The 26,609-nt window shown below is 47.0% G+C and overlaps 1 protein-coding gene across 1 annotated transcript in view; it reads right to left on the reverse strand.

Moving 5' to 3' along the window:
• The window catches only part of VPS53 (VPS53 subunit of GARP complex), a 1,349,775-nt gene that overhangs the window by 642,962 nt on the left and 680,204 nt on the right, over positions 1–26,609 (reverse strand). Inside the window, exon 11 of the mRNA XM_069615168.1 lies at positions 876–1,017. Coding sequence (XP_069471269.1) covers positions 876–1,017 — 142 coding nt within the window. The remainder of the gene's footprint in view (positions 1–875; positions 1,018–26,609) is intronic.

Consider the following 26,609-nt stretch of genomic DNA (forward strand, 5'->3'; position numbering starts at 1 on the left):
GGTCTCACAGCCCTTGCTGCTTTCTGGTGTACTACGGCTCCGTGTTTGGTTTTCCACAGGCTGCACGTTTCCCTCCAACCCTGCATTCCAGCTGCTCCTTGTATTTGGACGACTGCTTCTCCACGGCTCCGGTCGTTCTGTCCACAGTGGACTGGATAGGGGCTGCTCCGCCTGCAGGGCAGCGTCCCAAGCAACAACTTCTCCTGTTCTTCGCTCTGGTCTGCTTCCCGTCTCGCGATTCCTCAAGGGAGGGTTTCTCTCAACTTCCTGGTTTCCCTCTTCAGTTTTGAATAGGCTCTGCCCAATCTGGTTTTGATAGGAACTAGACTGTTCATTCACATTCACATTCTTGTAAGTGTTCTCTATGCTTCTGCACCACTTCTTCAGAGTACTGATCCTGAAGTCTTCCAGGGAGTCTATTGGTCTCTTCCTCATCTCAGTACTTAAGGGATATATGTCCCTTGAGGAGTCCACACTCTTCATATGTGGGTCGTATGGCATACACATATAGGAACACTAGGGAAAGTGTCGGTGGAAAGGTGGTAGGAAGGTGCGTTACTGTTAAGGGGGCTACCATGTTCTCCACAGGTCATCACTGATCCCATAGCAGGCTTCCTTCCCCATGAGATACACCCACTGAGTACCACCCCCAGGAATACTATTGGCTAGCAGCCTCACCTCTCTTGCCTCATGGGAAGGGGCTCCCCCCTAGGGGAGAATTCGTCACAGATAGCACTTCAAAAACAAGTTGCGTTGAAAATGCCAGATGTTTTTTACAGTTACCACTGCATCCATAATGAGGCCCAGGGTCTTTATTAGTATATGTTCTTTTTTTGTTTAAGCATGTGTGGCCAAAAGGTTTAAGATACACTCACCACTGCGCTGTCCATCAAGGTGCTGCCCGAAAAGCGCTTGGCCAGAAGACCTTCAAAGTTTGTTGTCCGCTGAATGGCAAACAAAAGCAGCTTCACTTCAATTTCCTTGGCTCTAGTCCGCATGATCTTGGAAAGGTCTGTCCTGAAAAAGGGAAGTAAACTTTAACCATATGGAACACCTCAAAAGTACTCATACACTTCTACACAGTAGTATGACAAATATGATGGACTTACAAACAATTCAATTGGCTTGGAATATGGCGAAAGATAAAACAACACACATGAGTAACTCATCCCAGTGACATAATACAAATGATGGGAGGACTGCTGCAAGATGAAGTAAGGGCCCCCTGAAATGCCAGCCACTTGGATTCATCTGGGTTCTGTAAAGGATCAAGAGTAATACTCGGACACAGTAACAAGTTTCAGTATGAAATAGGACCGTTATTGTCAAAGTAGTAAGAGGAGTTTGGGAAATCCTACCTGTCCCTAGGTCTATGAAGGGTTTCCCAGCCTCAACAAAACGAATGAACTTCTGTGTCAGGATGTTAAACCAAAGAGCGTCCTCTGTCCTGTGTCCAAAAACCATAAACTGACCCTTACACGCTAAACTTAAAACAATATGTACAAGGGGATTTCTGTAAGCTATGCACTTGTAGCTTTCTCTCAAAGTTCCGAAAATAAAGTCCTAAGGTGTCGAAAACAAAGGAATAGAGTTCCATGAGAGGAAGGGCTACTCCCTTCCCCTATGTTTCTTCTGGTATTTCACTGTCTGTCTACAGTGGCATAGCACAAAATGTGGGGTGCCCGACTGCGAGCCATGCTGAGGTGGCCCCCCAAAGCTCTTTAAAGCACAGGGCACGCCAAACACCGGGCTAGCCCAGACGACCACAATCGTGCAATGTCCATGATGATTATGCTGCTGCAGGGGCACGCACTACTCCACGTGAAAGATGTAAACATGTTTTATTCATCAAATATATCACCTAACGTTGAGAGAAGGGGTTTGCGCCTGGTCCACAAATATACCAGTCGCCAGTGGTGTCTGCTGAGTTGTTTTATTGGAGGGTGTAAATATTTGCCACAAGTATGCGATTGCGACCGAGCATATCAAAGGAGCCCGAACCAACGAAAATGGATTTGGGGGATAAAAGGGATTATTGCCCCTCCCCTGAGCAAATGTTTTGAATAATGGGTTAAATTAGGATGCAAGTCACCAAAAGTGCACAGTCGCATTTCCAATGCATTTTCACGCCTTTCTCTGCAATATATGACAGTATAAAAAAAAATTCATGCTGGCTGTGTCCATGCATTTCCATGCTGTCTCCACCAACATATACCAGTATTCCCATAAAAGAACATATACATGTGCGGTTTTACGTGTTTATTATAGTATCATAACTGGCATTATGCACAAAGCTGGCTCTGCCAATATATGCCAGTTCTCCAATGTGAGAACATACTCCAGTTGGTTTGGCCATTAAAAGTGACATGCCACAATAAGAAAACATATCCAAAATGATTTCAATGTAGGCCAATTTAGACTTACAAGAACACTTACCACGCTTGCTTCATCAGAGTTGCTCAGTTAACAAAAAGTCAAGCTACAGTGAGAAATAGCTAGTCTTCTACACCAAAATATCAGTCTAGCAATGTAATACTACTTATCATGCTTGCTTTATCAAAGATGCTCATTAATAAATGTCATACCACAGTAAGCAATGGCTAGACTGGCTGCACCAAAATGCCAGTCTAGCCCAGTAATAACACACATTAACTCTTCTTTGCCCGAAAATACCAGTAAAACATGCCAAGTAAACTAAGGAGGTGTGAAAAATGCTCTAGTGATCCCCAGCCACTAGGGCCTTACACACACCCTCTCTCCCACACACTCACATTAATTCCCTTTCACCCACCAGTCAACTCACCCATACATCTTCTCTTACATTCATTCAAATTGCATTCTCCACACAGACACCCACCCAGCAAGAACATTCACACACGTGCACACCCAATCAAATTCATACCCATTCACACACCAGTCACTCATCCATATACCTTCTCTTACATACGCTCACACAGGCAGCCACCCAGAATATTCACACAGAAACACATGTTGTCTCATTCACACCCACTCACCCACCAGTCACTCACCCATAGACCTTCTCTCACATCCACTCACACAGCATTCTCCACACAGGAACACACCCATCCACAGAGCACATTCAAACACACACTCCAATTTCTACTCATTCACCCACTGCTCACTGATCCATGCCACATACAAACATCTGACACGCACCTCACACATTCAAAATACAATTAAACAAACAAAAGCCTCCATACCTGTTATTACTTGAGCTTCAGTCTGTCACTTCAAGTCCCCAGCTCCGCCGCGCTGCTGACAGACAGGAACCAGGAAGCTCAGAGAGCTTTCCTGTATGTGACAGTGTGATGAAGCAGGAGAAGAGGTTGGAGCTGAATCTGGCATGTGACACATGCCACGTGTCACGTTTGGCTTCAACCCCCACTGAGCTCCTCCTTCTCGCACTGCAAGCCCTGGCCCAGCCTTCACCTGATGTGTGAGGAATGGGCCGAAGGCCCCCATAGATCTGGTGCGGTGGGCCCACCCTGCACATTGGGGTCCCCGCTACGCCACTTTCTGTCCGGTACTACCGGGAAAAAAAGGTCAAATTATGTTCCACTGTTTCAAAGGGCTCTCCCCTTTTGTCTTTCTTCTTTACACAATATTTCACTTCACAGTTTGAAGGGGGATGACTTGCTATGCTTCCACAGTTTTAAGGAAAGTAACTATTTCCCTATGTTCCTTCTAATTGTCACAACACACTATATTCCAGGTGGAATAAGCCTTCCCCCGAGTCTCTTAACACACAGTGTTCTTAAATCTTCTTCAGTTCATCTCAATTAACCTTAAAAGGGGTATGGTTTTTCCCTTTTTCTTTGACTGTTCCTCTCTTCACTCCTATTTTACTCTCCGGCCAGGATATCACAATTTTGCTTCTTAGCTGAGGGTCCCAGACGTGCCCAGTGACTGGTTTACTCTCCTGCCAGGGCTTTATATCCTTTATGGATGTGAGTCCCAGACTCACTGTTTGCTTGGTTCACTATCCTGCCAGGGTTTTTCCGTTCTCTGCTCACTCTTTCTTTCATCCAAGAAAGAATGTTTTTCCAGTATTGGGTCACTGACCTTTTCTCAACAAAGTTCTTATTGATATCAATTCTTTTCAAATATTGGGTCACTACCCCTTTCGGCACACTGTTTGTATTTGTATCAATCTCTCTTTCCAGTATTTGGGTCACCGATCCTTTCTTGACACTCTTCGTATTTGTATCAGCTCCTCCAATTACTTTAATTGGCTTTCTCGTGCTGTTAATGACATGCAACACTCGCTTTCAAGCGCTCCGGGCAGCTCTGGTGTTCCTTGCGTCCTTCCATCTTCTCCTTCGGTCCGCTGACTGGGGGTGCGTCCAGTTAGCTGTTTGGTCCCCGCTTTATCTTCCTTTGCTTCTGGCAGCTTCAGCTGCCTATAGCAATTAAACATGAGCTTCTCTTGGCCGGGTGTCTCTGCACGCCAATCTCGTCAGTCTTCATGCTGCATTGTACAAGCTGCGTTCTGCTGCAGTTTCTGCTTCTCACTCTTGCCACTTATGCCAAGCGTCCTCCACTGTGGCCCATTGCATAGCTGATCGGCATCTTTCAGACATCCCGACTGGAAGTCGACTCTCACTCTTATTCTTTTCTGCTTTGTGTGTTTAAAATATCCGGGCATTAGTTAACACTTTCTAAAGACTAAAACGCAGCGTTTGCTTACTGCTTCTGGTCGCCTTCATTGTTTGATTCCTTTCCATCGTCTCAGTACAAAAAAAAAAAGTATTGAGAGGAGCATAGAAGGCAATTGCCTTTAAGTCCTTCTTGTCAGTAGGAAATAGACAGTAGGTGTCAAACTCTATATACTAATCAGGCGACAAAGAATGCCTGGGCCAGGGTGGAAAATACTACATCTAGGCGAGAGAGTGGGTGACAGCTCTAGCACCCTGCCGAAAAATGCAATAAAAATCCTTTAACCTTCTCAGGGAGTTGGAGTGCTCTTTAAGCCATCTGTGACAACAGATAACAAGCACAGTCATGGACTTTATTTTGCAATATATATATTCTTAGCATTCCGTGCCAGAGCAGGGCAGGGTTATTTTGGAAATTATTATTGCTTAGCACCCTCGAGAAGATAGAATAAGAAGCTGTTGGAATGCTTTGTCAGTAAACCACCTACGATAACAAAGGTTTGGCAAGAGTACAGGTTTTCATTAGTGTGTGAAACAATGGAAGGTAATGGTTTCTTCCAAAAGCCCATCAGTTGGTGCATATTTTCAAGGCACTTGGGAAATCTGGGGAATTTGCTTTCCTGAAATAAGACGCTGTGTGACGCAGCAATTCAGGAAACGGGGCCAAAAGCTCAGGAACTCCCATCCAAGAAAACAGGCACTTATTTGTGATACTTCCCTTCCACACCCTATCCAACACCAATGACTTCCTCCACAGCACTGTTTCAAACACATCCACTACAGAGGCGTAAGCTAAGAATGTAGAGGCTGCGAGTAAGTCAGAGGCTTAAGTGAGAAGGGTTTGCACAGCAATTTGAAGACTGGTCTACATCACTGAGCAGAGTCACATTGAGAACATACATTATAGGGTGTTTTTTAGGAAAATATTTGACTGAAGAAAATAATAGTAATTACTAATAGATGTAGATGATGGCAGTAACAAAAGAAACGGCATTTGATATACGTGGCTGTAAAGGAATATCGGTTTTATATAAACAATTGTATCTACTGTGCAATTTCTTTAGGACAGTGCCTTTCACTACCTTCTTCATAAATCTCTAAAATTACCAAAGTACTGTACTGTTTCTCATTATAATGTTTTTCATTATAAATATGGGCCTTCAAGTCCCAGCATGTACAGTAAAATGCTAGGACTAGCTCAAAGTTTCATGCGTGCCACGGGGCTGCAACTATGTATCGTTCGTTCTTCAACTCCTTTGAAAAATCTCCACCTTCAGCTTATCGGATCCCGCTACTCTACCTCACTTGACAAATCTGCAATAAAAATCTTTGCGTAGTGCACTTCTTCATGATGCTGCTCTTTTCTGATTGCTTGCTATCTTTCCACAGATCAGACCTTCTACTCAAACACTTCTTTATCTAACTGGATGGCCCAGCAGCATGTTAGAAAGTATGTGTATATTGTTTTGTGTCTTGTGTTCAATGCCTTGGTCCTGCATGAATGCTTGCTTGAGAGAATGCTGGGTGGAATGTATGCCTGTGGAATGTTGCAGTGTGAGTGCCCCTATACGTTCCATGAATGTCAGCTGGAGTGAAGCAGCCTGTGAGAGTACAGACCGGTGGATGTGTCCTGTGTACCTTTCTACTTACTTACCGTTGGACTTACCTGATGTATATACCTTGTCACCGGAATTTAGTAAAGAAGATCACTTCCCCTACCTACACTATCAGACTTTCATTTCATGCCGGCGAGTTGGCTTGAGCAAAGGGCCAGGAACTTCAAGCTGTCCAGAGTGAGCAGCACCTAGAAGCAAGGAAGGAAGCCGTTGAGACCACAGGAGAGGACATCCACCACCCCCCCACACCCCAAAGGTGAGCTGACCCCTGTCCCTTAGCCCAACAGCTGTTGCATGGCAGGAAGGAGGCAGCTGGGGGTGGGAGTTGATTGCAAGCAGCAGTTGAAGCATCAGTGGGCCCCCCTTTCTGCTTTTGGACACTGGAGTCGGCTGGTAATTCTAGCCTGGGAGAGCTAAAATACTTAACTGGCGGCTTCCTATGCTTGGGAGTGATCCACTGAAAGCTACAGAGGTGTGCAGTTCAATTCAAGGAGCAGCTTTTACACGTACCTAGTGACTATGGCTGTGTTCTGGTCCGGATCCTGTCAACGGGCCTTCAGTGCTGTCGGGGTACTCTGCCTGAGCACCGTGGGGCCTGTATATTCTCTGGGCGCTCTGCTCTCAGTGCGGGGTATCATGGGAGCTGGAGCTCTTCACTCAGTGGTTCCCACCTTTCAGTGATGCTGTTGGCCACCAAGGGAACAGACGCAACGTCCTCACATGTTTCCAAGGTTCTTTCTTCTAATGCTCCGTAGCGCATCCGGATTGGAATTGAGTGAGTGTTGGGGAGATTGGATCATGGGACGGCGCTGATGTGTCCAGACATGCAGACACTGAAGCAGGACTGGCAGGATTCCGCCGTGCCCAAGAAGCAGCGGCAGGATACTGGGCTCAAGTCTTTCACGAAGGATCAGTTTCAGCAGTATCAGCACTTCACTGGAAAGGAACAGCGGATCAAGTTGCCTTGTTGTGGGCTCAGGGTCTGGTATACAGGGTTCTAATTCCACCCAGGAGAAACTTTGTGATGGAGGTCAGTGCACCCCTGAAGGGTACCCGGGTGTCGCACTGTCAGGAAAGTTTCCCAAATATGTGTAATTTTCCCTCCAGTTGTGTACTCCAACTTTTTGCTGATGTTAAAACACCATAGTCTGACTTTTTCCAGTGAAGCACAGCCTTCAGCTGCACTCCACTGGGGTACTGGGAGACTGTTTCCCTTAGTCCTTTCCAATGTTGCAACTTTTCTGCAACATGTTACAAATGCACAATGTACCTTACAGTACAGTGCGCTTGGGTCTTCCTTTCGTTTCCAAAGGCCCTAGACTCCTCCATCAAAGGATTTTTTAGGAGATGTACCTTGGACAGGGCTAGTGGCAGCTTATCTTTTTGCTCCAAAATGGCCATGCCACAATGTTCTTCGTCCTTTCATTTGGCCATCTTGCCCCTTTATCTTCCCCAGGTTGAGCCGACCCGGGTCAGTCCTTATTTGGGCATGCATTCTGCCGGGAAATGCCAAGCTTTAGCGGGCTTCTGCATGCTTGTGTGTGTGCCTCCAGGATTTGGGCTGGACTGTCTAGTTCCAATACACATCCTGGGTACCAGAGAATCTGGTGTGCTGGGAATGACTGGGACCACAGTGGTCCATGATTGGTCCACGTCTGGTGTGCCTGTATGTGAGCAGATCTCCTATTGGGTCCTCTTTGTCTTGGTGTGAAGGAGATTCTGGGTAAGAGAAGGCTCCAAACACCCATAGCAGGTCGATCTCTTGAGTTCTCACTGAACCTAGGATAGGATCAAAGCATCCTGAAAATCAGAAGCCGAGTTGAGGAACCATTGGTGACCCGCTGGAAGGTTTGCCACCCTGAGCCCACTGTTGTCCCGCTAGATCCCTTTACATCTGATCGAACCAGAAGGTCTGCAAAGGCGCTTCGACCCGTTTGAATAGTGGGATTAACTATTCACAGCACCTTCATCTAAACCTGCAAGTAAACCTCTTCAGAAGTGTCCCTGGGCCAACCAGTGGGCTGACCAGCTTGCACAGGACCTTTGCTCTGAAACCGTCGCTGTTTAGAGGAGACCCTTGAGACTTGGTGCAACGCAAGCTCTGCGTCCACAGCACTATCACACCAAATTTCGTACACTTGGCATTCCCGGGTCTCGAATAAAGAGAGAGCGCCCAAACTGGAGGATACACGGTTACCGTGTCACTCAGCCGTGGTGACCAACTTCACGTGCCTTGCTGCTGTGCCCCTCAGTGCCGTGAAGCCTGCTAAAGTCAAACTGGCCTGATCTATCCACCAGGAGCAGAGATATCACCACTGTCTGAATCATCGCTGTAACTTCGCCGCTGAAAGCCGCAGAGTCGCACCACTGCTGCATTTGAACTTGCGACTGAAGCAAACTTGACTGCCGAAGTTTGGTCCAGAGTTCGCCGGGGGTCAGTGAGTACTTGCAAACCTTACTGGTGGCCCCTAGCACATCCATCCACTTATATGCAGAAGTGTCCCCTGAGGGCCACTCACTTTTAAATAGGTAGACTGAGCTACCGTCCCATTCCCAACTCCTGGAACCTGTTCTGCCCTTTTGGGGAGACCCTCAATGAATAGTGGGAACCTGTTCTGCATCAGCTCACCCACCTTCCTGAACTGCTACAACCCCTGCAAGGGACCCTGTTTTTGCCCTTCTGCAATGTCTCATGCACCAGCAATTGAAAGTACTTTTGAGCGATAGGCTCCATTCTTCGTAGGGACTGGACTGGCTCTCAGTTAGGGATTGATTGATGTGGACCTGCCTAAAGACGATTTGCACTGCTTGCTCCCTTTCCTTTTAGGTTGTGGACCCATTCTGTGCTTCAATCATTTAGGCCACTTGGTATTGTATATATGTGTTATAGTAGTGTTGTACTGGTTTGATGTATTATTATTGATAATTGCTGTGTGTTGAAGTTCAAAGGCCTTGAATAAATAATAATATATGGGATACATTACTCACGTAATCGTATTTCTGATGCTTGTATCTGCTTAGATTCACATGCTGTGCATAGGCCGACATCTAGTGGAAGCTGCGGAGTATTACAGTTTGTTTTTCGAAACTCTAAAATGGGCGTCGACACAGGGCGTGCCAGTAATACTATCCCTAGTGTGACGTCCACTGTACCCAAGATCCCTCACACGTCTAGGATCCTCAGATTGTATTTTTTCTGACATGAGGTAGCATGAGGAGTAGCGTGAGTACAGATAATCCAAGCAGATAGACAGAAAGGTAAGACTACAAGCAATCATGTGCCTTCTCGCGGAGGGGAGGAAGGGTGGGTCGCATGTGAATCTAAGCAGATACAAGCATCAGAAATACGATTACGGTGAGTAATGTATCCCTTCTGAGGCTTGTGGAATCTGCTTAGATCACATGCTGTGCATAGATTAGCGAGCAGTACCAGAAGAAGGAGGTGGGATGTGAGAAGGGTCATGAGCAAATCAGTGTCTTAGAACCGCTTGTCCCACTTGTGTATCTGCCTTGGAATGGGTGTCAATGCAGTAATGCTGAGTAAAAGTGTGAATAAAGCTCCAAGTAGCTGCTTTGCGAATGGTGTCAAGGGGAACATTTGCAATGAAAGCCAGAGTGGCCCCAATGCCTCTAGTAGAGTGGGCCCTTGGCGTAAAAGGCAGAGTCTTTTCAGAGAGTGAGTAACACAGCTGGATACAGTTAATAATCCACTTCGAGATGGCACCTTTAGAGACGCGATCCCCCTCTCTGCCTGTAGCTACGGAGACAAACAGTTGATCTGTTTTCCTTAGCGGTCTTGTTTTATTTACATAGTAGAGGACCGCCCTACGCACATCTAGGGTGTGTAGTTTCACCTCAGCCGAGCTTTGCGGGTTCTGGAAGAAAGCCGGAAGCTCGATGGACTGGTTTACATGGAATTTTGATATAAATTTAGGTGAGAACCTAGGGTGTGTGCGTAAAACCAGTTTGTCTTTATGGATAGTAAAGTAGGGATCCTGCACTGACAGAGCCTGAATTTCACTGACCCTTCTTATAGAAGTAATAGCTACTAAGAAGGCCGTTTTATAAGTCAGGTGTTTGAGACTGCTTTTATGCATGGGTTTGAAAGGGGGGCCCATGAGCTTGGCTAGCACCACATTAAGGTCCCACCCTGGTGGTGGGTTTGAAATAGGAGGGTGAAGTCTCTTTACTCCTTCCATGAAGGCTTTAACTACTGGTACTTTCCACCAAGACACCTTGCTATGGGAAGTGGTGTAAGCCGAGAAGGCTGCCAGGTGTACTTTCAGTGAGTTAAAAACCAATCCTGCATCTAGCAGGTGGAGCATGTATGTAACAATAGTGGAAGGAGTGCAATCAACTGGGTTGATTTGTCTACTCTGGCACCAGATAACGAACCTCTTCCACTTGTCAAAGTAACAGTGCCTTGTGTTTGGTTTCCTAGATTCCTTTAGGATGTCCATACACCTCTGTGGCAAATTGAGGTGTCCAAACTCTATGACCTCAGGAGCCATGCTGCCAGGTTAATTGAGTCGGGTTGCTGGTGCACTGTTTGACCTTGGTGCTGGGACAGTAGGTTGTACCAGGCTGGAAGTTTGATGGGCTCGCACACCGCCATCCTGCGTAGATGTGGGAACCAAGGTTGTCTTGCCCACATGGGAGCAACTAGGACGAGCGTCATCGATTCCCTGTTCATCTTGTTCACCACTTTCCTGATGAGAGGAGTTGGTGGAAAAGCGTACGCAAACATCCCTGACCAGTTCATCCACAGGGCGTTCCCCTGGGAGTCTGGTTGGGGGAACCTGGATGCAAATCCTGGGCATTGTCTGTTTTCGCTTGTGGCGAATAAGTCTATAGTGGGGAAACCCCACTGAGAGAAGAGATCTTCTACGACCTCTCTGTGAAGAACCCATTCGTGTTCCTCTGGGAGGGAGTCTCTGCTCAGAGCATCCGCTAGGGAATTGAACTCCCCTGGAACATGTTGTGATGACAGGAAGATGTTCCGTCTGAGTGCCCATATCCAGATTTTCTGGGCAAGCTTGGACAGATTTGGCGAGCGAATCCCTCCTTGCTTGTTCAGGTAGAACATGGCTGTAGTGCTGTCCGTCCGGATTTGCACTGACAGGTTTAGTAGATGGGGCTCGAACGCCTGAAGCGCTCTGAATACTGCCAGAAGCTCTAGCAGGTTGATGTGGTTCTTGGCCACTGAGTGAGACCAGAGACCCTGAGCTGTGTGGTGGAGATGGTGAGCTCCCCACCCCGTCAGACATGCATCTGTAGTGAGTAATGCCTGTACTTCTGGATCGTAAAAGGTTTTCCCCTTTGCGAGATTCTCTCTTGTCCACCAGTGAAGGCTTTGTACCAGCGTTGGCGAAACGACCACTAGATCGTCCCACTGACCACTTGCCTGAGACCACTGTTTCGCCAACCATTCCTGCATGGGACGCATGCGCAGGCGCGCGTGGGGGACCAGGTAAATGCATGACACCATCATGCCCAGTAAACACATTGCTTTGCGTACCGTTATTTGTTGACCGGACTGATAATGCGGAATTTGCAGTAGTATATTCCGAATTCTTTCTTCTGAAGGAAAGGTCAACCCCTCCTGGGTATCCAGGATTGCTCCTAGGAATTGTTTTGAGGTGCTTGGCACCAGGCTTGACTTCTTCTCGTTGATTGAGAAGACTAATTCGTGGAGGAGGTCGATAGTCCTTTGAATGTTTGTCCTGCAAATTCCTGGGGTTTCCCCCGTTATGAGCCAGTCGTCCAGATAAGGGTACACTGGGATTGCCTCCCTGCGTAGGTGTGCAGCCGCCACCGCCAGTACCTTGGTGAATACCCTTGGTGCTGAAGCTATCCCGAAGGGCAGTTCCTTGAATTGGTAGTGGTAACTGTCCACCTTGAAGCGCAAGTACTTTCTGTGCGCTGGGAACATGGAAATATGAAAATAAGCATCTTTCATATCCAAGGTTGCCATGTAATCCCCCTTTTTTAGGACTTGTTGGCAGGCCATAAGTCCAATACTGGGCGCATTGTCAAGTCTTTCTTTGGCACAAGGAAGTAAGTTGAATAAATACCCTTGTTTACCTGGTGTCCCGGGACGAGTTCTATCGCGTCCTTTTGTAGAAGAATGGCGATCTCCTCGAGGAGAATCTTCTGATGTTCTAAGGAGTGTACTCTTTGTCGTGGAGGATGGTTCCGGGGACGCTGGAGTAGCTCGATACAATATCCCGTGGATACTGTTGACAGCACCCATCTGTCCGATGTGATCCCTTCCCAAGCCTGGGTGAAGTTTGAAATGCGTCCCCCTACTGGGGTTGCGTGAGAAGGGACCCTGAACTGAGCGTCACTGCTTTGGCGGAGGCGTGCCGGCTCCCTTGCTGGGGCTGCCTCTGCCTTTACCACAACCTCTCCTATTACCTCTGCCGTAACCCTGGGTAGACTGTTGGTTGTTGTTCCACTGTTTACCCTGCCCCTGGGGATAGTTAGATCCTCTCTGGGAATTTTGGCCGCGTGGGCGACGAAAATTACTATTCCCTCTCTGGTTAGGGGGTTTATTGGTTCACTGGCCAAGGGATTTGAGTGTCGTATTCGTCCTTGGCATTTTTCAGTGTGTCTTCGACCACCTTACCAAACAACAGATCGGCTTCCACCGGTTTGTCTAATAATGATGCCCAAGTTTCTGCCTTAAAACCAGACTGCCGTAACCATGCATGTCTCTTGATAACAGTACCTTCTGCTATCAATCTGCCTGCGTTGTCCGCGGCATCGAAGGTTGCTTTCAAAATGCAACCAGACACGGCTCTACCCTCTGCGGAAATCCGAGCTAATTGGCCCTTTAACGGTTCAGGAGCAGAGGCTATGAGAGCCGCGACTTCTTCCCACTGATGGCAGTTGTAGCTGGCCAACAGGGTGGTGGAGTTAGCAATCCTTGCTTGATAGGCGGACGTTGAGGCTACCTTCCTGCCGAAACCGTATAGTTTTTTGCTCTCCTTGTCGGGAGGAGCTTCTGACGAAGACAAGGGTGTTCCAGCCCTCTTACGAGTGTTGGTAACAACTAAGGAGTCTGGCTTCAGATGTCCTCTTATATAGAGAGGGTCAGACTGAGCTGCCCTGAAAAGTTTTTCAACCCTGGGATTGACTGCTCTGGTGAGGTTTGGGTTCACCAGGGACGGATCTATTCTCCGCTGAATGGATTTAAGGATAGGGATGGTCTGGGCAACCGGCCTCCTTTCTCCCACTAACTCTTCTGCAAAGTCCCTTTCCTCCTGCACACCGTGGATGTCAATGTGGAAATGTTCTGCTGCGCGAGCGAGAACCTCATTTAGGAGGGGCTGGTTATCGACCGGGGAGTCGGTAACCGGGGCTTCGTTCTCTACCGGGGAATCTACTCCGTATGTTTCCGGGTCATCCTCTTCTTCTTCCTGGTCCTCATCATCCCCATAGTAGCCCGTCCCGGTTTGCTCTTCTATCATACCAAATTCTTGGTCTCCACAAAAGGAAGCCTCTCCTTGATACCGTGAGTATGGTATTGCGTAAGGTTGTACCTCGAAGGGTTCAGACCTCATCGGGGTTTCAAACCGGGCCTTCTTACTCGGGGGGATAGGATCAGTAGAGCCTGAGGGTGTGGCCCCTTGTGGATCATACGAGAGGAAATGTTCTGGATTTTTATCATACAAATCAGCCAAAAAAGACATTCTTGACATGACCCTATCTATGTCTTCACTGGACCATTTTTTGGAACTGGGAATGACTCTCTCAGCAAGTCTATGGTATTTATCTTGAGTAGCTTTGCTGGTTGTGGACCTATCAGCAGACCTGGGCTTGTCTGTCTGTTTAGGGGGGGTGGAGTGTTTCACAGGTGTGGAAGAATGTACAGGTAATTTCTTCTGCTGTTTTCCCCCCTCCCCGTGCGTAGAAAAATGTTTTCCCTGTCCCTTAGTGGCTCCGGAGTTTTTCGATGCCTGGCGTCGAGGATCGGGAGAGGTGTCCCTGTCCTTCGAGCGTGGGGCCTTGCTGGCTTTAATTGCGGGCTCCGCCTCCTGGAGCGCGGCCTGGGGGTGGAAGTCGTCTTCGTCTTCCGACGATCGAACTTCTGTTAGCCTAGGGAGCGAGGCACTCTTGGCAAGAGTGGATGATTGCCTGGAGTCATGCGGAGATCTTGATCGAGAGCGCCCAGAGGACACTGAATCGGACCGTTCTGTCTGTGCCTCTTTCCGAGAACTCGACGTCGTCGAGTCTCGGTTGGACTTAGTGTGTTTAGTGTGTGTAGTATGTGAAGCGCTTGTGTCGCCGGGGGTCTTCCCCATAGCCGCCCTGCCGGACGACCTTCCGAGGTCGGGGACCTGCGCTCGGCTGTCTTTCGACGCCGTAATGCCCTCGCTGTCCGAAAGTACGGCGTCGCTGCCATCGCTGAAGGCGCCCTCCGCTGCCATGGCCGCCTGCCTGGCGTGGTGGGCCCAACGCTTCGTCGAATGGTCCTTAAGTGTCTTAGGTTTAAACCTACTACACGCTCTGCAGTTCGCTTTGGGGTGGTCCCTAGGCAAGCAGAGATTGCACGTGGCGTGCCTGTCGACCCAAGGGTATTTGCGGTTGCACTTGGGGCAGAATTGAAAAGGGGTACCCTCCATACGCACATTGAGGCAGCGGGCTGTTAAGTGTAGGAAATGTATAAGGTGTACCTACATACCAAGAGTGTAGAGTATGTACCACCCCCCACTCTCCCTACTTGCAGGGCCGAGGCCAGCGGCCTACCAGGCCCGGGCCGAGGCCAGCGGCCTTCCGAGGTCCAAATCCGTCGTGCAGCAGCCGACGGTCGATTTCTTCTCCAGCCGGCGTCGAGTGTCGAAGTTCGACGTTGGGGTGGGGAAGGATGTCAATAGATTATTATTTTAAAATTTTAGCAAAAGTATGGCTAAGGCCAGGGGACTCTTCAAAATGCTTCCGACCAGGATCCTAGACGCGTGAGGGATCTTGGGTACAGTGGACGTCACACTAGGGATAGTATTACTGGCACGCCCTGTGTTGACGCCCATTTTCGAGTTTCGAAAAACAAACTGTAATACTCCGCAGCTTCCACTAGATGTCGGCCTATGCACAGCATGTGAATCTAAGCAGATTCCACAAGCCTCAGAAATATATATATCTTGAAAAGGGAAAAATCCTGATCCAAGGTGGAAACAGAAAAATAGACTGGATGAACTCCCAAAAGCAGCAGAAAATGCCAAAATAACTTTCTGCAAAGAGGCAGGGACACCGAAGGAGATCCAGACTGACAAATCCCTTTATTTTCTTAGTTGGTCAGCATGACTAGGAAAAACAAAGAAACAACGTATTTCACGGTGCTCTCACCGCTTGATCACGATATTTATTTATTTATATGGGATGCATTACTCACCGTAATCGTATTTCTGATGCTTGTATCTGCTTAGATTCACATGCTGTGCATAGGCTGACATCTAGTGGAACCTGCGGAGTATTACAGTTGTTGTTTTCGAAACTCAAAAAGGGAGGTCGATAGGGCGTGCCAGTAATACTATCCCTAGTGTGACGTCCACTGTAGCCTTGATCCCTCACAGGTCGAGGACCCTTAGATTGTTATTTTTCTGACGTGAGGTACCATGAGGTGTAGCGTGAATACAGTTGTATCCAAGCAGATGCGTATCAGACAAGCTCATAAGCATTCATGCTCCTTCTCTCCAGGGGGGAGGAAGGGTGGGTCATATGTGAATCTAGGCCTATACAAGCATCAGAAATACAATTATGGTGAGTAATGTATCCCTTCAGAGGCTTGTGGAATCTGATTAGAACACATGCTGTGCATAGAATAGCGAGCAGTGTTAGAAGAAGGAGCTGGGATGTGAGAAGGTTCATGAGCAAATAAATGACTTAGAACCGCTTGTCCCACTTGTGAATCTGTCTTGGAATGAGTGTCTATGCAGTACTGCTGAGTGAAAGTATGTATTGAGCTCCATGTAGCTGCTTTGCAAATAGTGTCTAAGGGGACATTTGCAATGAAAGCCAGAGTGGCTCCTGTGCTTCTTGTGGAGTGAGCCCGGGGCGTAAAAGGCAGTGTTTTATCTGATAGGGAATAGCACAGTTGGATACATCTGACTATCCACCTAGAGATGGCATTCTTTGAAATGCAGTCACCACCTCTCCCTGGCGCTATGGAGATAAAAAATGTATCTGATTTTATTAGCAGTCTGGTCTGGTCTACATAGTAGAGGACCGCCCTCCTCACATCCAGCGTGTGGAGTTTTACCTCAGCTGAGCTGTTGGGTTCCTGGAAGAAAGCCGGTAGCGCAATTGACTGGTTTATGTGAAATTTGGAGATGAATTTAGGGGAGAACCTAGGGCGAGTACGTAAAACCAGCTTGTCTGTGTACAACAAAGAAAAAATCCTGGACTGACAAAGCTTGTATTTCACCCACTCTTCTTATGGAAGTGATAACCACTAAGAAGTGGTTTTGTAAATCAGGTGTTTTAGACTAGACTTGTGCATCGGCTCGAAAGGGGGTCCCATGTGCTTAGTGAGTACCACGTTGAGATCCCATCCTGGCGGTGGGTTAGAAATAGGAGGGTGGAGTCTCTTTACTCCCTCCATGAATGCCTTGATGACAGGTACCTTCCACCAAGAAACCTTATTATGGGAATTGGTGTAGGCTGATAAAGCCGCCACGTGGACCTTTAGGGAGTTGAATACTAACCCTGCATCTAGCAAATAGAGCATATAAGTTAGAATGTGGGAAGAGTACATTCTATGGGGTTGATTTGTCTAGACTGGCACCAAATTACGAATCTTCTCCATTTGTCAATGTAACAGTGTCTAGTATTTGGTTTTCTTGATTCTTTCAAGATATCCATGCATCTTTGTGGCAGGTTAAGATGTCTGAACTCTATGACTTCAGGAGCCATGCTGCCAAGTTCATTGAGTGAGGCTGCGGGTGCACGTTAGTCCCTCTTGCTGAGTGAGTAGATTGTTCGGGCACGGGAGTTTGATGGGATCGTACAGCGCCAATTTGCGCAGATGTGGATACCATGATTGTGTTGCCCACGTAGGAGATAAGCGTCATTGGTTCCTTGTGGATCTTGTTCACCACCTTCCTCATGAGAGGTGTTCGGGAAAAAGCATAAGTAAATTTCCCTGACCAGTTGATCCATAGGGTGTTCTCCCCTTGGAGCCTGGCTGGGGGAACCTGGACACGAAGTCTGGGCATTGACTGTTTTCGCTTGTCGCGAACAAGTCTACTGTGGGGAAACCCCATAGAGAGAAGAGGTGTTCTACGACTCTTTGTGTAGACGCCACTTGTGTTCTTCTGGTAGGGGATCCCTGCTCAATGTTTCTGCTAGAGAGTTGAGTTCCCCTGGAACATGCTTTGACGTTAGGAACATCTTCCGTTTGAGTGCCCATTTCCAAATTCACTGCGCAAGCCTGGACAGATTTGGAGAACGTGTGCCCCCCTGTTGGTTGATATAAAACGTCGCTGTAGTGCGGTCTGTCAGGGCTTGCACAGATTGGTTCTTTAAATGGGATTCGAATGCCTGAAGGGCTTTGAATACTGCCAGAAGTTCTAGCATATTGATGTGGTTTTGGGCTGCCAAGCATGACCACAGACCCTGAGCTGTGTGATGAAGTTAATGAGCGCCATACCACGCTAGAGAGGCGTCCGTCCTGACAATTGCCTCTATTTCTGGATCGTAGAAGGGTTTTCCCTTGTCTACAAGCGAAGACTTTGTACAAGAGTTGGAGAAACGACCTGTAGATCGTCCTACTAACCACTTGCTTGAGACCAATGTTTCACCAACCACTCCTGCATGTCGCATGCATAGGCTTGCATGAGGAACTAGGTAAATGCAAGATGTCATCATGCCTAGCAAACGCATAGCTTTGCGCACCCTTACCTTGCGGCCGGCATGATAATACGGTATTTGCAGTAACACATTTTTCACTCTTTCCTCCGACGGAAAGACCAACCCCTCTTGTGTGTTCAAGACAGCTCATAGGAACTGTTTTGAAGTGCTTGGCACTAGGCTTGCCTTTTACTCGTTGATGGAGAAGCCCAATTGAAACAGGAGGTCAATTGTCTTTTGAATGTTTTGTCTGCAAATTACAGGGGGGGGGGGGGCTCGCCTGTAATGAGCCAGTCGTCCAGGTAAGGGAAAACTGGGATTCCCTCCCTGCTTAGATGTGCGGCCACCACCGCCAGTACCTTTTTGAATACCCTTGGAGCAGAGGCTATTCCAAAGGGCAGCACTTTGAATTGGTAGGCTGGTTCACTATCTTGAAACGTCAGAATCTTCTGTGCTCTGGGAACATTGAAATATGAAAATAGGCAACTTTCATATCCAATGTTGCCATGTAATCCCCCTTTTTTAGTAGTGGGATTACCTCTTGTAGCGTAGTCATGCAGAACCTTTGTGGCTTGACATACTTGTTTGCAGGGCGCACACCTAATACTGGGTGCATCGTTAGATCTTTCTTTGGCACAAGGATGTAAGTTGAATAAATACCCCTGTTTACCTGGTTGGCCGGGGAGACTTCGATGGCATCCTTTATTAGAAGAGTGGCTATCTCCTCAAGAAGGATACGCTAGTGTTCTCTTGAGTGGATCTTCTGTCATGGGGGGTGATCGTGGGGTCGTTGGAGGAGTTCGATACAGTCTCTGCATGCTACTGTGGACAGCACCCATCTATCTGAGGTGATTCCCTCCCATGCAAGTGTGAAGCTGGAAATGCACCCTCCTACTGGAGAGGCATGGGATGGCACCTGAAGGCGAATGTCACTGCTTCTGAGGTGGGGTGCCAGCTCTAGAGGGGTTGCCCCTTCAACGACCAAGACCTCTGCCTTGTTCTCTAGGATAGCCCTGGGAGGACCAACTGATTATTTCCCCAGCAGGAACCTTGGCCGCAAAAAAGGCGAAAATTGCCATTACCACTTTGGCCGGGTGGCTTGTTGGTGAGTTGGCCCAATGATTTAAGTGTGTCATACTCGTCTTTGACTGTCTCAAGGGCGTCCTCGACGGCCTTGCCGTAGAGCACATTGGGTTCTATAGGCAGGTTAATTAGTGTGGCCTGCGTTTCTGGTCTGAAACCAGATTGCCGCAGCCAGGAATGACGTTTGATAACAGTACCCTGAGCAATGATTCTTCCAGCATTGTCTGCCGCGTCAAGGTTAGTCTTAGGTAAGCAGCTTGACACTGCCCTCCCGTCTGTGGCCACCCGAGCTAGCTGGGATTTCAGTGGTTCTGAGGCAGACGATAGTAGAGCCGACATCTCCTCCCATTTGTGGCAGTTATAACTAGCCTAAAGGGTAGCATTGTTTGCAATTCTTGTTTGGTAAGCTGCGGAGGAGATGACTTTCCAACCCATGGTGTAAATCTTCTTGCTTTCCTTGTCGGGTGGGCCTCAGAGGAAGCAAGGGGGTGCCTGTTCTTGTCCTAGTTGTAGTTACAACTAATGAGTCTGGCTTCAGCTGCCCTCTAATATACAGTGGGTCTGAAGGTGCAGGTTTAAAAAACGTTTCTACAGGTGGGTTTACAGACTGTGCGGGGTTAGGGGCTTCTAATGACAGTTGAATCCTGCACTGTACTGACTTGAGTAAAGGAATACACTGTGCCACCGTTTTCTGGTCTCCAAGGATCTGATCTACAAAGTCTTTATCCTCCTGCAATTCTTGGGTGTCAAGTTGAAAGTGGCCTGCCGCCTTTTAGTACCTCATTAAGAAGGGGTTGGTTGTCAATAGGAGAATCAACTACAGGAGGATCCTGATTGATAGGTGAGTCTATCGGATACATATTGGCCTCTGGGTCAGCCTCTTGGTCCTCATCATCCCCATAATAAGGGTCTGCTGCATCCTCGTCGTACTGAGGGTCAGCTGCCTCTACAATCGAGAAGTCCTCGTTTTCGGAGTCCGGGTCATAGAGCTCTATGACTGTGCTACGCACTGGAGTTTATGTACGAGACCTTTTAGAAGGGGGTTGAGAAGGCTGAGCAGAGATTTGAGACCCAGAGGGAGCTTTGGTGGGTGGGGGGTGGATTGGAAACTATACCTATGCAGGGTCTTTTTCACAGAAAATGGCCATAAAGGACATTCTCCTCATGACCCTATCTATGTCTTGTGAAGACCATTCAGCTGAAATTGGGACTACCAAGGGTTGGGACGGGAGTCCTAAATCTTCATCTGTGGGTGGGATAACCCCAGATTTTTTAGGCCTAGTCTCTATAGGTTTGTCCTTATTAGGGATGGGCCTAGTCTCCTTAGGCTTCTCTTACAGAGAAGTTTTTTCACTATGAGGGGTCTTTGAGGACTTCTTTTTATGTACTGTGCCCCCCCCCGGCCCTGTTTATCTGACTTGTTTGGGGCCTACTACCTGATTTGACACAGAGCGTCGACTTTCGGGAGTGGGAAGGGCCGAAGCCTCGTCTGCGGACGACCGGCATTCGGTGAAGAGTTTTGTACTTGACAACCTCACTGTCTTTCGACGGTTGGGTCCTGTCGTGCGGCGATCTCGAACGAGAACGTCCAGAGGACAGGGACTCAACTGACCTTTCCCTTGGTGCCGTGCGTTGTCGAACACTTAACCCCAATTCGAGACTCGACACATGGGTCATGTGTTTAATGGTTTGTGATTTTGATGCGCTTTTGCCGCCGGGTGTAGTCCCCACAACATGGTCGCCGGCCTTTCCTCCGGGGTCGGGGGCCTGCGCTTGGGTAGCTGGAGCTACCCCGTCGCCCTCGAGATCCAAAACGGCAGTGTTGCTGGCATCACTGAAAGCGCCTTCTATCTCCATGGCCTCGAGCTGCCTGGCGTAGTGGGCCCAGCATTTTGTGGAGCGGACCTTTAAAGCCTTAGGCTTGAAGAGCCTGCACACTCGACAAGACGTTTCGACATGGTCCCTTGGGAGACACAATTTACAGACTAAATGCTCGTCGACCCACGGGAATTCACAATTGCACTTGGGGCAGAATTTAAATGGGGTGTTGTCCATAACTACAAACTATGGCAGCTGGGCAAAAATAGTGTCGGAAAAGGCGCATATACATCCTAAAATGACCTCCCTCCTCTCTCCCTACTGTCTGGGCCGAGGCCCGGGGTGGCCTTCCAAGGGCGAACGGTACATTGCGGTAGTCTTTCGACAGACAGTTTCTTTGTCTTCACCGGCATGATGTTTCGATGGTCGGTGAAGTAAAGGACAGAAAGAATGAACTACTGATAATTGAAATAAGTCAATGGCTTTACGTCGAAAGAGGCACTCTGATATACGCGTCCGTCTAGAATGGTGGAAAAAAACAATCTGAGGGACCTCGACGCGCGAGAGATCATGGGTACAGTGGACGTCACACTAGGAATAGTATTACTGGCACCCCCACAACAACTGTAATTCTCTGCAGCTTCCACTAGATGTCGACCTATGCACAGCACGTGAATCTAAGCAGATACAAGCATCAGAAATACAATTACGGTGAGTAATGTATCATATATCACACGGCCACGGTAGTGGCCGTGTAGTTATGGTTAAGTTGCTGTAAAGTTTGGTGAGGTTTGCTACAGGGGGGACAAAATTATAGGGGGGGTCCCAAAACTTCTGTTTTTCCCATAGACTGAATGGGGGAAAACTTTGCGCAAGGCTACAGGCCAAACCGCTGGACGGATTTCAACCTAATTTGCGGCAGTGGCAGGGGCTTGGTCGCAAAAGCGTGCTTTTGTAAATTTTGTGACAATTCATCCAATAGTTCCCTTTAAAACGATCAAAAAGTATTTCTCACCAAATTAGTGATATTTATGTCCGCTCTGCGGTCACACTTCCCTGTTCGCTCCGTGGAGAAGATTGCAATTGGCTATTCTGTGGCGTGCTGGCTGCAACCATGTTACGCTTTCACCGATTGGTTGTGGCACAGCATGAAGTGCGTCTTAATATTTCGATACGTCCGCCATGTTTACTTCGTTTTCTGTTGAACGCGGACATCGCCGCTAATATACCTAAACGAAGAAGACACCAATGCACTTGTTACACTTATGGAACACTGTTTCGAAGGGTGAGCATTAATGAGACTTGGTAGTAGAAAGTGAAACATTGAAGTATCCTTGTTAGCACTGTCGTACGGTACAGTGAAACTTGCTGCTCATTGTACGAAATGAACTTACTGCGTCCATTGTACAATACATAAACAACATTCCTGCAGTCAGACTGGCGGGAATCTGGGGCAGCCACCTGCTCTATTTCGTACACAGCAGGTCCGCACGCGTACGGAAGTAGCGGTTCTCATGAATACCCGCTGATATGTTGTTGCAAAATGACAATGTATTTGCATTCGCAGTGAAGGCCACTTCATTTTCTGTTTGAAATACGAGCTCAGTACGGCCGCATATTTGTCGACAGCCATAAGGGTTTGTTGTTTTTTAACCTTGAGGTGCAGGGAAAGAGCAGAAAGAATGTAGGGAGTAATAATTAGAAAAACATATTGTTTGATAAGGTTATGCTTCAAAAACGTTTGCACCAACCATGAAATATTAGTTACACTATTGTCTGACTGCAGCTAACGCAATGGAGCCAGTCCACATCATGTAAGTGTATTTTTCCTGCCTATATACCGAATTGACATTACATTTTTACTTTGGGGGAAAAACATTTTTTTTTCCTAATGCAGTGCAAGGTTTACATGCCGTTGAATTTTTTTTCCCCCATTATGGACATTGCACATTGTCGCCGTTTGTAGGGTGCCAGTACATTACCCCAAATTAAATTATTATTTAGTAGTAAAAGTATGTGTTACAACTTTGTTTTGCGCAGAGGTGGCGAATTGATATACGTTTCATTTACGCTTCTCCCCTCCGATACTTCCTTCCCTATTGTGATTGTCACCGATTACAGCTGCCGAGTGACGGCTTTTTTAACCGTCAAATGCAACTGTTCATTACCGGTTGCCTGTGCATCATAATTCAGGGGGATGATTGTGTTGGACATCTATGTCCTTACGCTGCTGTCGCAATAAGAAGTAACATTCCATCCTTTCTGGTGGTGTAGATCACAGCAGTTGACGTCGTCTTGCACATCAATGTGGGAGTAAAACGACTACTGTGGCGGCAACGCTTACTTTCTCTGTGTGAAAGAAACCAACGTGCCCATTACCATTTTCATTGTCGACGAAAGACAGAAACTTACTACTTGTATGGAAATGTGCATAGGGCAATCATTTCGCACAGTTCATTGTGAAACACAACTACTTTACTAATTGCTTAGGGCGATGATTTTGCTCAGTTTATTGTGAAATAAAACTACTGTACTCATTTTTAAGTGTCAGTGTTTTTTTTTTACAAATTTACTCTCTGCTTTCACAATGTGGCATGCTACGTTGCATGTTGTAATGTGTTCTTTTCTAGGTGCTACATCACAGCGCTTACGTCAATATGGACACATTTGTTTAAGCTGCCAAGGAACGTTATGGAGAAAGGTACTGCATACCCCACTTACTTTGGCTACGGGAGGGTCAGGCCCATCTTGTATGCTTTAGTGCCGTCAGGCCAATTTCTGTCACCGTCAGACCAATTTCTGTCACCCAGATGCCCTATTAACCAACATTAGTTCAGAATAATTACTATCTTCTTAAAAGCGGGAAAATGAGGTAAGGTGCACTGAAAGTGTTTGGTGCACAGAAATCTTTGTAAAATAATACATGGTTACACCCTCCCAATACACATATCTTCACACCTTTCGACCTGTGCCACTTACGAAATGATGTGTCGAACGGTGAGTGGTAATGGTGTTGCTTCCAGTATTTCTAGCGTCACTGCGCTTCCCATCACAGAGTTTGTTTCAGATTTTATGTAAACGTAAATAGACTACTCCTTTGCATTTTTAAGCACATTTTTACAGAAAATAATTACTACATGTACAACACATGTATGTAAAGGTCATTGACAACACCAGAAAAGTTTTATGTTGTGCATGTGATAGTGTTTTGATATTTAACAAGTGTACTCATGTACATAACAAATCAACGGTACAGCTTCCGTCTCTGAGGGGTAGCCTCTATGTATGGTTAGTGGCCACAATGTCGGGGATGTGGCTACTGGCCATTACTGGAAGGAGCAAAACATTGCATTGAGACCACCATGTCCACCAGGGACTGCCTTTCTGGTAAAGGTGTTCCTTATAACCATACATTTATCAAGGAACACAAATGTGGTGCTGCCTTTACGGTCACACAGTTTCATTTTTGCTTTCTATAGCCTGCAATGGAAAGCGAAGAAGGGTTTCTATCCAACACCCGTCTTCCCTTTCTATGGTGGCCATCTTGAAAAAGGATTTGTTTTCTTCAGCCAGGAATGCCAGAGGCGTTCCGATAAAGACAAAAAATTCTCTTTCTTGGTAGCACGGGTTACTGCTGTAAAATCTCGATTGCTTATTGGCCTTCACTGCGAATGCAAATACATTGTCTTTGGGGAGGAATGGGGGTTAATGATCCAGATACGTCGGTATGCACTCTTGCTTATATCGTGTTGCACGCTTGCCTTGTGGAGTTCTGTGCCGGAAATTTTCCATTTTCAAGTTCGTACAAGAATATACAATGTAATTTCCCACTATCACCCAGTTACACATGTCATTGTGAAGTGCGTATGACTTTTCAAACACGCCCCCATGCTGTGCGCCAGCATATGATAATGTGGAATTCTTCGGAGGGTGGGCAGTTACTTCAAATGTTCCTTTACAGTAGTATGCTTATGTGTTACTATTAGAACCCTGATAAATGTAGTACAACATTTTTGTTAACGTACTTTTATGATGTATTTACACTACTAAAAACCTATGGCATTCAGTTAATAAAACATTGTTAAAGGGACGTTATGGTTACGTTGCCCTCCCAAAAACCTGTAAAATTCACTACAAAAAAACTTTGTTGAAGGGATGTTATGGTTAAGTTGCCCTAAGAAAAACCTGTGCACGTCACTAACAAAAAAAAAATGTTTGCCCTCCCCATTATGGTTGAAATTAAAACCGAAAACCCCCTGAAATTCACCAGTTATGGCAGACTGAGCACCCATACTTGCCATCACCACTGTGCACTGCTAACAGTCACACCCAGAACATGAAAGATGCATCTCAAATGTAACTGATGACATCACTGACCACATCACATGTTTAGCCCCTTTGTTTTCGTTCCCTGCTATATATATATATATATATATATATATATATATATATATATATATATATATGTACATTCAGTAAAAAAACTTTGTTAACGGGATGTTATACTTCACAGTGAAACCAAAAAACACTGCACATTCCCCCATTATGGTAAGCTCAGCATCTACGTGCATTGCTAAGACTAACACCCAGGACATCAAAGATGACATCACAAATATCATTGATAACAAACTTAACCATAACGTCCCCTCAAAAAAAAAAAAAAAAAAAACACACAGAGAGAGAGAGAGAGAGAGAGAGAGAGAGAGCGAGCGAGAGAGAGAGAGCGAGCGAGCGAGAGAGAGAGAGAGAGAGAGAGAGAGAGAGAAAAGCCTATAGATGGGAGACCTTAAGATAGCCACATGGAATGCTAGAGGGCTCAATAGTAATATTAAACGTAACAGAATCATGTCATATTTGAGACGCCAGAAGATTGATATAGTGCTCCTGCAAGAGACATCTCACAAAGGACAGACAAGCCACATTGGCCAGGAAATGGAGTGGCACAACCCTGGGCTCGCCATATTCGGCATTTGCAAGAGGGGTTCTGATGTGGGTGGCGCTGTCCGTACCACTCAAAATCCTTAAGACTTTTGGGGACGAGGCTGGTAGGAGGATTATTATTCAAGGGCTGGTGGAACAGAGGGAGGTCTGCATTATCAACACCTATGCACCAAATCATGATATCGAGGCATATTTTCGATTACACCCCCAGATCGGGAGACACAGGGATGGCACAGTGATAGGGGGGGATTTCAATTGCACGCTGAACCCCTATGTAGACAAATCGGATGATAGGCACACAAATCCGGGCCCCCACGGCTAAAGCCTTGAATGGGGTGTTACAAGCATTCAAATTGTCCGATGTATGGAGATATCTATACCTGCACTCCCGAGGATATTCCCATTATACTGCCCCTAAGAACCTATACAACATATTAGATTATGTATTTACACGAGAGGAGACAGTAAGTGAATTCAAGACAGCGGAATACAGGGCTCGGGTATTGTAGGATCACGCACCTTTAGTGCTTACATGGCAAACCCGCACCCCCCCGCAGGGCATGCACCCCGAATTGGAAGCTAAAAAGCGAAGCCCTCAGGGATGCTGGGTTCCGGAAATAGCTAA

The sequence above is a fragment of the Ambystoma mexicanum genome, chromosome 9, assembly GCF_040938575.1.
Source record: "Ambystoma mexicanum isolate Mex_15411 chromosome 9, UKY_AmexF1_1, whole genome shotgun sequence".
Classification (NCBI taxonomy): Eukaryota; Metazoa; Chordata; class Amphibia; order Caudata; family Ambystomatidae; genus Ambystoma; species Ambystoma mexicanum.